Consider the following 13849-nt stretch of genomic DNA (forward strand, 5'->3'; position numbering starts at 1 on the left):
TTTTGATAGTAACCCATTAATGACTATTTCATTCCTGATTATTCAACATGTTCTATGTTCACTTAACTGTAATCTTATCTAGCCCACAACTCTTCTACTTATTGTCCATAGGGCTTATTGTCTAAAGCCCTATGTTCCCATAATTTCCCACCACTGTGCTTTTGCTTGTGCTGTTCTTTATGGCTATATCTTCCTTCCCTACATATCCCCTTCTTGAATAGCTCATCTCTGCCCATTGAAATCTTTCATCTTTTGAAGTCTATATCAAATATCATCTCTTCTAAGAACCCTTTTCTTATCTCCATAGCTGGAAGTTCTCTCTTCTTACTATAAAGTCACATAACTCTTTGTTCGTACAACTCTTATTGTTTATCATATTCTATTTTGTATAATAGTCTTTTCTGAATGAATTATATTTCTACTATTAAATTATAAATTTTTAAGGTTTGACTTAGTCTTGGAAATAAAATTTAGAGCCCAAAGATACATTAGAAACCATTTATCTAACTACCTCATTCTATACATGAGGAAACTAAAGCCTAGAACAGTGATGCTCCTTGCCCAAGTTTACAGAGTAAATAACTGAGTCATGATTTGACTATAAATGTACTACTCTTTCTAACATATAACTCTTCCATTCATTTTACTTATTAATCACACCCAACACCTTGCATGTTTTAGGTCATTTGATATAAGTTTATTGAATACAATAGCCATGCTTGAAATCATAACGCAGGTAGGATTACTAGCACCAATAAAATCCAAGAAACCACGAGTTTGGTCCAATAGGAAGACAATGTGAGAATGGTTATCACAAGATACAAAAACAATTATTATATGACAGATGGAATGCTTCCAAACAGTGTGGACAGAAGGGGTGAAGCCAAGATGGCAGAGAAAAGACATTAAACGCAAAGAGCTCCTGATACAATTACCCCCAAAAACAACAATAGAAGAACCCCTGGAGCAGAAAATCTCACAAAAATATGGGCTGAGATTATTTTTCAGCCATGGACAGATTAAAGGGGGCTGTACTGGGCTGTGAAAAAAATCCAACCCAGCAATTATGCCGACAGAGACCCCAGGCATGCCGTACCAGAGGAACTTATTACCCCCCCCCACCCCGAGACTCTGAATCAGCTGCAGCACCAGTGTCTTCTGGAACTGAGATAGTGGTTGGGTGAGAAGACTGAAAAACAGGCGGGGGAGGGGGGAAGTGCAGGGGTGTTAGCAGGACCCAGGGATGAATTTGGCTGTACCACCCCAGCAGGGAACAAGAAAGAAATCCTGAGTGGCAGGAGGCCAAAGTGGGGGAGGGGCACAGGCTCATCAAAGCTAAGAACCATAAAACAGAAAGCTTTGCTGATTGGTTAATTAGTAAGTTGGCTTGAGGTAATCTTTGGACCAGAGAACAAGCCAGGTAAGAGAAAATCCTTCCCTTCCTCAAACCAAAACACCTGGGACCCTCTAAAGCTTGGGGCAGTAGTGTAGCCTAGAAGAAAGGCCCCCCAGTGGGGAGTTAAAAGTCAAGTAAAAGTAGAAGATGGCAAGATGAGCAAGCAAAGAAAGTTGAGAACTATAGAAAGTTTCTTCAGCAACAAGGAAGATCAAGGTACTCCCTCAGAAGAGGATAACAACCTCAGTGCCCCTACATCCAAAGCTTCCAAGAAAAATATGAATTGGTCTCAGGCCATGGAAGTGCTCAAAAGGGACTTTGAAGAAAAAATAGGAGAGATAGAAGGAAGATTTAGAGAAGTGGAGGAAATAATGGAAAAGGAAATGAGAGTGATGCAGGAGAGTCATGAGAAAAAAGTCAACAGCTTGAAAAGTCAAATGGAAAAGGAGATTAAAAAAATGTTTGATGGAAATAATTGCCTAAGAATTAGGATTGAATAAATGGAAGCTAGTGACTTTAGGAGAAACCAAGACACAGTAAAGCAAATCCAATCGAATGAAAAAATAGAGGGCAATGTGAAATATCTCCTTGGAAAAACAGCTGTCCTGGAAAATAGATCCAGGAGAGATAATCTGAAAATCATTGGACTACCTGAAAACCATGAGATTGTCAGGGAAAATTGCCCTGACATACTAGAAGCAGAAGCTAAAATAGAAATTGAAAGAATCCACCAATCACTTCCTTAAAGAGATCCCAAAAGGAAAACCTCCAGGAATATTATAGCCAAATTCCAGAACTCCAAGGTCAAGGAGAAAATATTGAAAGCAGCTAGAAAAAAGGAATTCAAATACTGTGGAGCTCCAATAAGGATAAAACAAACAGTGTGGACAGAAGAGATGTTCTAAAGTCAGTTTTATACTCAGCTTCAAATGATGAGTCATAATTATTGAAAGCCAGGAAGAGATAACATCCAACCAATCCCCAAATCCAGCAGAAATGGGATAGCTGTTTCCCACAAGGTGTTATACAGACACAGTAGTAGTATGTATAAAGAGTCAACAGCAGGAAATCAAAGCACAATGTTTGTACACACTCATTCTGGAAAAAATTGCTCATATTTTGGTAGCCTTTTCACTTGTTTTCATGAAGAGTAGGCTATGTCATTTATTTAAAGGAGAAGGAACATGATATGTTAAAATATTTGTCAATGGAAACATCAACACATCTTCTATGAGAAAAGTAAGGAGTTGACCTGTACTGAAAATGGTTCATTGGCCATTTCCTTCTACCTTGTAGCACCATGCACATTACAATGACTGTCACGCTATATATGTATATAATAATATTCTGGGTATGAGAGAAGCTAGTACATTCTTAAAATGTCAGCTGGCAGGCCTTTACTTACATTTATTCCAGACTTTTCTTTAAACACCTTTTCTTTTATCCTCTATTCTTCATATTTCCCTTCTTCTTAGTGAAGGGAAGTCAGGTAAGGAAAAGAAACAAGCATTTATTAAATGCCTTCTATGTTCCAAGCACTTTTATAATCACTTTACAAGAGTAATCTCAATTAAAGCAAGTAAGAATTTAAATGCCCACTATGCGGAGACACTGTGCTAAGCAACTCCACATTTCATTATTTTCTCTTTTCCTTTCTCTATTCTTCCCTTCCTTTCCAAATTATGAATTCTATTGTGAGACATTTTCAATATTTTGCATAAATCCTTTTAAATCCTTCCTTTTCCAAGGTACTTTTTAATTTTCCATTTGTTGTTTATATTATTATTAGCTTTTTCTAGAAGTCCCTTTTTGAGGCTGAAAATGTGTGACAGGCTGTAGTCAATAATTTTGACCTAATTAAGATCAATATTTGTAAGTATAAGTTGGGGGAAGTAGGAATAGATAAGGGGAAACAGGAAAGTATTGTGGAAAAACATGGATACTATAAAAAAGTCACTCAACACACATTTATTAAATACATATTACATGCCAAGGCACTGACTATATGCCAAGTACCCATATACTGTACTTTGTAATCTGGATACAAAATCCAAAATGACCAGACGTTTAAGACCATTTCAAGTATTTTGTTTTTAGAACCTATTTTTAAGGTTAAGCAAGATTATTATGGGTAGAATTAAAAATTGATTCCAAATTGATCAAAGAATGAAAGTCAGGTAATAACAGAATGGTCTTAGTTATAGCAAAATCTAAAAGGAAGAAATTCTCGATTCAGGAGGGAGTCTCAATACCTTGTGCTGTATCACACTGAGAGAGCTTTCATCAAAAAGAAAAGGAAAAAATAGGAGGAGGAGATGAGTTGAAAAAGAAATAAAGAAGAATATGGAAATCCAGTGAGAATAGATGTATCAGGAGAAGCTAGATGGCGCAGTGGATAAAGCACCGGCCCTGGATTCAGGAGGACCTGAGTTTAAATCCAGCCTCAGACACTTGACACGTACTAGCTGTGTGACCCTGGGCAAGTCACTTAACCCTCATTGCCCCACCAAAAGAAATGAGAATAGATGTACCTTTCTGTGAAACATCTGTGATTTCTTCAGTATAAAAAAGCATTGACAAAGCAAGACCCTTAGTAAAGCACAGATGGTAATGTTGGTGACTTAATATATGAATCCTAGAGAGATGTCTGTGGTATATGGAGGTTAGATGATTTACCCAGTGGGATTTGAACCCCCATCCTCCTGACAATAAGCCCTGTGCTCTATTAATTTCACCTAAAGGTGCCTCTAAGCATTTTGCTAATATAAATAATAATTCAAAACAATATTTCTAAGACCTGTGCTTTGTCAGTATGGAAACTTCCTCTAAGGAAACTCAGGCAAAGAGAAGTTAACTGACTTGCCCAAGGTCACACAGCTAGTAAGTGTCTAGGGCCAGATTTGAACCCCAATCTTCCTGACTCCAGGGGCCCAGTATTCTATTCACTGTGAAAATCTAGCTGTCTCTATAGATATATAGATATAACCTATATCAGATTACCTGCTGTCTAGGGGAAGGGGGGAGGGAAGGGAGGGAGGGAGAAAAATCTGAAATTGTAAAGCTTGTATAAACAAAAGTTGAGAACTATCTTTACATGTAACGGAAAAAATAAAATACCTTATATGTAAAAAAAAAAAGAAAAGAAAATCTAGCTGTCTCAATGATGGTCATCAGAGTAGACTTTAGTGGATGGCATCATAGTATATCACATTTACAATTTATACTTTAAAATTTATAGGGGCAGCTAGGTGGTGCAGTGGATAGAGCACTGGCCTTGCATTCAGGAGGACTGGAGTTCAAATCCGGCTTCAGACACTTAACAATTACTAGCTGTGTGACCCTGGGCAAGTCACTTAATCTCAATTGCCTCACCAAAAAACAAACAAACAAAAAAACAAAACAAAATTTATAAAAGTATTTTCCTCATAATAATGCAGAGGCTCAGAAAGAGAAAGTGATTTGATGATAGTTTAAAAGAAAAGTGGCAGAATTGGCATTTGAACCCAGGTCGCCTAATTTTCAGTACTTTATTCATTCTATCACACTGTACCTCACTAAGATGCAATTCTCTCTCTCTCTCTCTCTCTCTCTCTCTCTCTCTCTCTCTCTCTCTCTCTCTCTCTCTCTCCACCCCCACCCTCCATCCCTCTGTCCCTCCCTCCCTCTGTCCCTCCCTCCCTGTTCTCTCTCCCTCCCTGTTCTCTCTCCCTCACTCTGTCCCTCCCTCCCTGTTCTCTCTCCCTCCCTCTCTCTATCCTTCCCTCTTTCTCCCCCTCTCTTTCTGTTTTTGAACCTCTCTCTGTCTCTTTCTCTATCTCTCTATCTCTCTTTGTCTCTGGTTAGCTGCCTGTCCCTTTTTCTCTGGGAATGATGTTGGTGGGAGTGGGGGTGGTGTGGGAATGGCAGCTCTTATACACATGGGGCTGACCATGTCATCATCTTCTGGTTTTAATCAATCCTAGGAGGTCAAGCTTCCATGTCGTAAGCTGGAAAGGGAGGTTACGCTTCTCCAAATGGGTGTGGACTCTTCCAAGTTCAAAAGTTCAAGCCCCACACTGCTGCTAAGATTTAAAGGAGGAAAAACAGAGCATCATGCCACACATCTGTCATTCAAACTGAGTACACTTAATGGAACTATGACAAAAGCAAATGTTCCCTCCTTTTCAGGCTGTTGTCATATAAAACTGTAGTGCCTTCCTAATGATATTCTCCTCTTGTCATCCCCTGCCATAAATGCTACAATAAGCATTAAAATGTGATTATTGTATAATATAATAATTTCTTGCTTCCAGCCCCACACTGCTCCAGATGTAGCTCTACCTCTGATACATTGGTGGATTGTCACTTATTTCCAGCTCCTCATGTTCCAGGTGCCACAGAATCAGCTCAATTGCAGTTCATTTGCAAGGTGTACCTGAGGCCCAGACATAAAGTTTGTAGTTACAATTCCACATACTATTTTATAGTATACAAAGTTTGTAGAAACAATTTCATATATGATTCAGTGAATCCTGAAATTCACTGAGACCAGGAGCCATGGCCAAGAGCCATGTCCTTTCCTGGCATTACTCAAATGACCTTTAATGTACTTGATCAGCCTATGAGTCACTGTTTCTGAGAATTAGAGTTCCTGTAGACTGGTCACCTTGTAAGAAGGGGAATGAAGATATAACTTTTCCTCAATCACACCTCGATGATCTCATCCATTGCAGAGAAAATTCTATAAAGTTGTAGGAAAGAATTTTTTTTTTAAATGCCACACCTTTCAGATTAATTCAGGGATGTTTTGTTGTGCTTTAAGGAAAAGAAAAAAAGAAAAACAATTACCTAGTTTTTATGACACTTTGAGCTTAACAAAGTGCTAGAGCAATAATTCATTTTAGCCTCACTATAGCCCTGGAAGGTAGGTGCTATTATTACTCCTATTAGAGAAATAAGGAAACTAAAGTAATAAAAAGCTAAATAACTTAATCAGGATCTCACAGTGTTTGAGATTGGATTTAAACTCAGGTCTTCCTGACTCCAGGTCCAGTGCCCTATCCACTGTGCTACCTACCTGCCTCAAAGAAAAAGAACAGAAAAATAGACAAATAGCTCTATCCTTATGCCTAAGCTTTAATTGTTTGGTGCTACAGGATACATAAAAAGGGAAGAATTTATTAAATACTTGACCAGCTATGCCAGCTATATTGCTTTGGATGCCTCTTTCCAATGGCTTTGAGCTCCAATTTGCTAATGCTCAGACTTGATTATGTAAGTGTGAGATTATAAGATCAGTAACACTAGCAAGAAAAGGAAGTGAGGAAGGAGCCAGTGAATATTTTATAATGCTTTTAATCAGTCCCACCAAATAAATAAACCTTGTGTTGCTTTGCAAAGGAGATTATCTACCACTGAAGCTTGTAGATGGTTAATTTCTGATTTCTCCACTTTGGGGAGTGCTGGTGGTGGTGGTGGTTGTTGTGGTGATTGAGGGAAGGAAATACGGATAGTTGGTCTGGCTGGTAAATAATTTTAAAAACATTAATGACTTTTAATGCATGAAACTTAAAGTTTCAAAACATGCAAGTATATTAAAACTTGGTCTTTTTCAGAGATGTTAAAACTAACAATTGTCTATCTCTTGAAATAATACTTTTCTGTACTAATATGTTTATTTGGAATGGTCCTTCAAATTTCTGTAAATCTTTTTGCTGACTTCAATGACTCAAATGTAAAAATGAATAGTAGGAGGAAATATAAGTTAAGGGTATAATAAGTAAACGTGAAAAGAAGCTCTTCCAGGCCACATTTATATGGAAAATGTTTATGAGGTCAAGGAGACTCAAAATGTTGTTGTTGTTTTTTTCTATTGCTGTGATTTGTGTAGAAGACTGTGGAGCCCCTTCCATTGTAAGGAAACAAAGAAGGACCATCACAAGGGGGAAAAAAGAGAGAAACAGTGTCATTGTTAGAGTTCAGTCTGGGAAGTCATTCAGCATGGAGAAAAGTGAGGAAGCAGCGTAAGTATGATAGAAAAACTAGTGTTTATTGTAGGTCAAGTCTATTGAGCTTATTCAGCATTTTCACTATCTTATCCCCATACCAGGAATATTCCCTCTCCTCCCTTCTCTCTTATCCTACCTGATTTCCTTCAAATAATAGCTAAAATGGGGGCAGCTAGGGTGGTGTAGTGGATAAAGCACTGGTCCTGGATTCAGGAGGACCTGAGTTCAAATGTGACCTCAGACACTTGACACTTATTAGCTGTGTTACCCTGGGCAAGTCACTTAACCCTCATTGCCCTGCTAGAAAAACAAAAACAAATAATAGTTAAAATTCTCTTTTCTACAAAAACCTTTCCTAATCCCTCTTATGTGTCTTCCTTCTGTTGATCATCTCTGATTGATCCTGTATTTATCTTGTTTGTACATCCTTGTTTCCATGTTGTCTCCCCCCATTAGGATGTGTGTTCCTCAAAAGTAGGAACCATTTTCTGCCTTTATTTGTATTTCCAGTTCCTCAGTACAGTGGTTGACATATAGTTCATGCTTACTGAATATTTGGTGACAGACTGACTGGCTAATTTTTAAATCAAAGTTTAGCATGATATACTATTAGTAGGCAAGGTTATCTTAGCATGGGATTCTAGAAAAAAAAATTCCCATTTATATCTGTTTCAAAGTAAACTGTTTTAATCCTGTATCATAAATAGATCTCTATGATGATAATCTTACATATGGGACTTTAGTAGTCTGATCTGGAACTGGAGATTTATTATAAATGTATAAGGTATTTTAAGGCACCATGGTCACTTAATTTAAAAAAGTCAATTAAGACACTCAAATTGGTAGGATGTTTTGGTTTGGTTTCTTTGAAGAAATAAGCAGACTGTTTACAAAGCTTTTCTAAAAGTTACTCTCCTAACTTTCATTTTCATTGGTTGTCTCCTAACTCTCTTATGAGCATAGTTCTATGTTATCTGTATGTGTGTATAAATAGATGTGTATCTACGGTATATACACCGAAACATATTCATTTACACATGACATATGTGTATATGTATGCACATGTGCATACCTTGAGATAGACAAAAAAAAACCTTATGTCTATACACACGTATTTATATGTATATATGCACATATACATGTACATGCATAAAGAATAATTCATAATATATAAGCTGAGAACTCTTGTCTACCAAGAAGTATCCGGAAAGTTTTCTATAATTTATATATCAAACCTCTGGTAACTTCAAAAATTCATAGGGCAAATTATAGGAATACAAATAGCATTGTAACAAAAAAAAATCACTACAACAAAAAATTCTGGGAAGATGGTACATATGATCTAATACTGGTGTGACATTTGATAAAATAAACTTTAATTCCAGCAAAAGAATTCTAACAGTCCTTTTGGCATTCATATTGGGATATTCTTATAGATAATGATAAAATAGCATTCCCTTTGTCTTTGCGTGGAGATAAGATATTTCTTTGAAATTTCCTAAATGCAAGAGTGATTAAGGAATATATAGAAAAAATATTCAGACTAATTTTCAACGCTTCATAATATTCATGTTTTCCTAATATCATCTGCAGCCTTCTTTTTAACTTTCTCAGAGATTTTATCATAAATTTTGGTTTGGAATATAAGTGGATTTTTCCAGAGGTTCACCAATTTTATAATTCTACCCTGAAACTGTTATCTGTAGAAATACTCTGAGTTCATACCTTAGGTTAGTTCCACCTTTCACCTCAATCAAGAAAAAAAGCCATCTGTTATGGCATAATCCAAAATCCATACTCCCCAGAGGAATCCTGTACTGTTAGTCTTTGGATGTTCAGGGAAAACTCAAAATTGTATTTCTTCAGCATTGAACAATGTTGAAAGCTGGCTAGGTATCCCACCTCCTTTGTAACTAACAGAATACTTCAGTACAGTGTAGAATATGGAAAACCTGAAAACTGAATCTTCACCACTGAAGTATTATTAAATATATTTGATCAAAAGCAGAGTACAAGACTGGTAGAGCAGTGATTCTTATTCCTAATAAGTCCTAATTATCAGTATAAAGATTAACAAGAAAGAATTTGGGGTAAGGCTATTGATATAAGTATGGTGAAATGATTAATCTATTGGATTATTGAGTAAATGGAGATAGTGTTAGCAAAATCCAGCCCATTTGCTGTTCAATCTTTTTTTTTTTTTAACAGATGGCTAGTCGAAAAGTGAGAATCTGTGAATAATGTGAGGAAAAAACAGTACACAACTGCTAAAAAAGCAATACTATATTTACATCTAGTTCTCTAAAAATGTGCTTGGTGATGACGTAGGCTTTTGAACTGTTAAATTAAAAAGAGATTTCCTAAAACTTTATTAAAGGAGTGATATTCAAAAATGAAGAAATCTCTGTGTTAGAATAATAATTAATCATATTATGCACCACAGATTTCCCTATTTTTTCCCTTTGTCTCTGTCAAAGATTATCTGTAATAAAGACAAAGAAGGTAGACAATGACAATTTTCTATGTTACCTTTTGAATAGTTGCATATTTAGAATTATTGGATCATACACTGAAAACTTGAAGGGGCTTTGAATTAGTCTAGATAAACCACCACTTTTTATAAATGAGGAAACTGAAGTCTAGAAAGATCAAGTGAGTTGCTGAAACTCTCATAGGCAGTAGGAGAGCTAGGATTCAAAATTTACTTCTATCTCCATGCCTGACATTCTTCCTTCCTTCCTTTCTTTTTCTTTCTTTTTTTTTTTTGGCAGAGCAATGAGGGTTACATGACTTGGCCAGGGTCACAGAGCTAGTTAAGTGTCAAGTGTCTGAGGCTGGATTTGAACTCAGGTCCTCCTGAATCCAAGGCCAGTGCTTTATCCACTGTGCCACCTAGCTGCCCCCTGACATTCTTTCTAATGCCTAATATTTCTTTTGTATGAGAGTGAAAAATCTCAATCTCAGGGTTTCTGGACAAAGAAAGTAATAATTATGGACATATATTAAAGTATTATTAGCCCTTTTAGGAAACCTAGAAGTTTTGAGGAACATAAGGAATTGCTAGTAAGAATATAAAATTCTCTCTGATTCCAAAAGGATTATGTACTTTATATAATAGACATGTGAAGGTTTAGGCCAATCTAGACTAGTAATTTAGGTGTACATTTAACTCCTTTACCATTCTGCATGATATTTTATTTTGGCCAAAAATGAGATATTACCTTCACTGGAAGTTTTATATTTCAGAATTTTATGATGTATTGTCCTAACTCTATTCTACTCCCACCATTGAAAAACTATGTGAGAACTAGAAGACAAAATAAGTCTTAACATTTTGAAAGGCATTGTATATTTTAGGATAAATTCTTTCATTTTAAAACTATATTACTTAATCTTCTAGCCTCCTGATTGATTAATTCTCTAATTTTTCTGTACTGATTATCTTTGCTTAAAAAAAAATTAATTGGCAGTTGCTTGATCAGAAAGATACTGATAGGTTCTATCCAATTATCTAAAGTTATCACCCTCTTAATACTGACAGAACTGGAAGGCAAATTGTTATTATTTCTCAAATTGTATTCTACATGGTCCTAACTCTCCCTTTACCCCCAGGGCTAGAGAGTCCAGGCTCTCTAGAGCTCAAATTCAAAATTTTAACATGCCAAAATAAAAGACTAAAATTTAATTTGTAATAATGGGCAAGCATGTCTCATTGGGATGTCAACAGGGGCAACCATTAATGTAGCACTTGTTAGGATAGCATGTTTTGCAGAGTATAAGTCAACTCCAGTTGTTCAGTGGTCTGAATCTTATTATGCAAGTTTTTTTGTTCCAGGACTAAAAATTTTTAATGGTAAATTACAACTTGGACATAGGGTGGGTAGTAAGTAGGACAAGAGCTAGCTTGTCTGTGGGTTTGCGTTGTGCTGATGGTTTGCTCAGGGGCTTGTGCTCCAGGCCTTGCTAGGAGGCCTTGGGGAGCTGGGGGGTGGGGGTGGGGCAGCAGGGCCTTTTTATTGAAGAGGAAGTAGTAAGTTAACTCTCAAAACATAATGTTTTTGCTGCTGCTGCTACTTCTTGGTGGCTGCCTTCCTGGCTAGGTCCTTGGCCTTCTCAGTCTCTGCCAGAGCAGTTTCCTTTGCCTTCTCAGTTGTTTCCTTAGCTGTTTGAACAAGTGTCAACCAAGCTTCAACTTGCAGTTTGGCCAAGAAGTACTCAAAGCCTTCGATGGTGTTGGTCACATTACTTTTGAATCTAGCTAGGGCAAACTCCTGTACACCGCTGGAGACACCAAACAAACTGGAGGAGCCCCGGGCCTCCCGTCGGACTACAGTCCAGCCACTGTTTTCAGGGTTCACATAGTAAACACATCTTTCTTCTACCACCACCAGCCGAGCATGGTTGATGTCCCAGGTGGAAGTGGTCATGGTCTGGTTTTGTGGGTGGGCTACATTAGCAGGAAAGAGGTGCTCCGCCCAGCGGGGCATCCTGTTGGTCTTTGTTAGAAGCCGCCGGGACAGCAGCTTCTGGTCAGGAGTCACCTCCCTGTGCTCAGTGTCCTCCGTCAGCACATGCTTGCTGTTGGGGTTGGGGTAACGCTGCCAGAAGGTAGCAAACACTTGGTCCCAGGAGGGCCTGAGCACGCTCTGCCCCAGGAAATGCTTCACCATCGTCCCGGCGGGGGTCGGGGTCAGGGCAGCATCAGGGGGCTGACAGCATAGAGGAGTAGGGGTAAGGAAAGAAGGGTCGCTGGCTCGCGCTGTCCGTCACTGTCCCAAAGCATTCGTCTCCGCTGCCTTTACCGTCACTGCAGCTACCGCCATGAAGGGGTATGTGACCGCTCCTATGCAAGTTTGAAGTCCACCCAAAGATGGGGAGGAAGGTATTTTAACCTTAAAAAGATGTTATATGCCACAACATATCATGATATTAAAGCAATGAACTAGGTAATTATGGCATTATTTTATTGGTTCTATGCACATTGTTTTTTCTGTATAAGCTTCCTAGGCAACGAGGAAGAACCCATTTAAAGTCATATGCTGAAGAATATGACTGTGTACTATCTTGAACTTTTCAGGTTGCTTCTGATAACTTGGATGGGACTTTTAAAATAATTTCTTTCTCAGTATGTCTGTTGTTTTTATTCATATAATTTATTCTGCAACTTAGGTGTTCTTTTCCTACCTTGATTCAGATACCTCATTCACATTCAATACATGGTCATATAAATGGTAAATGGCCTTAGAAACAAAGCAAAATTTATATGAAGAACTTGCTATAGTTTTGCAACAGTAAACTATGATTCTCTCTCTCTCTCCATATGCAGATATGTACATACATATGTATACATATGTAAGCACACATTCATGTATACATATATGTTTTTTAAAAATATGGATTCTGTGGTTCATGGAAATGCATAGGATCAAAGTATCTCTCAAGAACCAGAAAAATCCATGCATTACCTAAAGCAGTGATTCTCATGGGTGGTCATATAGTTTTTGTGGTCTCCATCAAGAAACACTGCTGAGCCTCTTCATCTGTATGCACCAGTGAAAAATATTTTTACCATTGATTTTCCTCCAGCATTGATCTGCCACCTGACGCCATCAATAATGAGGTTTGTCAGCTGATTTCTCATGCTGTCTGGAAAATGTTTTCTGCAGGAGGAAGAGCAGCTGGTACAAAAGCAGAAAGAGAAGTTGATAACTTGAACTTGAGCATTTGCAACCAATGAGTAGGTTCTGCTGAGTCATTTCTTCCCTTACTTACATTCAGTTTATTTCCATGAAGGAAAGTATTCCAAAAGGGCAGTCTTGCCAGTAACTTTGTTGCTAGGGTTTGGTGAAATTAGAATGCAAAAGAAATGAGAAACATCTAAGGGAAAGAGTTGATGTGAGGCTTGAAGGGTGATTTTCTTACATGTGTTTTTCTCCCTTCTTAAGAATCTGATGGGTTGTAGAAAGTTGGTTCATACTGATTATTTAGTGATAAGCTCTTTTTGTTACCAATGTCAATTTTATTTTTCTCGCATAACAAACCTGGAACACACAACCATTTCTCTATAGCATAGTGTTGTCCTTAACGAAATAGCATATGGAATAAAAGTAGAAAGTGGAGAGCCAGTACTCCCACATCCCTTATAAAATATAATGAGAATGCAGATACCCTTCTGTCAAGGTCCTGCTACCGGACAGAATAATTTACCAAAATTCTGCAAAGCACGTTCTGGGAGCCACATATCTATTATTATGCATGAACTTAACTAAGTATTGATCACTCTGAACAGAACAGATGGAAATAACCATTTTCCTGAATTCAGGTTATTGAATTACGAGGGGTCAGGGGAAAAAAAAAAATCTTACCGACAGGTCAAGACAAAATTGTTAAAGAAACACCATTAGCTAGCAGATGATTTTGTGTGCAGGGTACCTGAATGAAACCAACCCTTAATGGCTTAGGACAC

The 13849-nt window shown here is 37.6% G+C and overlaps 1 protein-coding gene across 1 annotated transcript; it reads right to left on the minus strand.

Moving 5' to 3' along the window:
- Window positions 1-11453: 11453 nt before the first annotated feature.
- LOC122726666 (PRELI domain-containing protein 1, mitochondrial-like) lies at window positions 11454-12053 on the minus strand. Its single transcript, XM_043964518.1, has one exon. The coding sequence runs from the start codon at window positions 12051-12053 to the stop codon at window positions 11454-11456; it is 600 nt and encodes a 199-aa protein (XP_043820453.1).
- Window positions 12054-13849: the final 1796 nt, after the last annotated feature.

The sequence above is a fragment of the Dromiciops gliroides genome, chromosome 4, assembly GCF_019393635.1.
Source record: "Dromiciops gliroides isolate mDroGli1 chromosome 4, mDroGli1.pri, whole genome shotgun sequence".
NCBI lineage: Eukaryota > Metazoa > Chordata > Mammalia > Microbiotheria > Microbiotheriidae > Dromiciops > Dromiciops gliroides.

What these genes read in the sequence shown, in the direction of transcription:
- LOC122726666 (XM_043964518.1), bottom strand. Translation starts at nt 12,053, where the DNA reads ATGGTGAAGCATTTCCTGGGGCAGAGCGTGCTCAGGCCCTCCTGGGAC.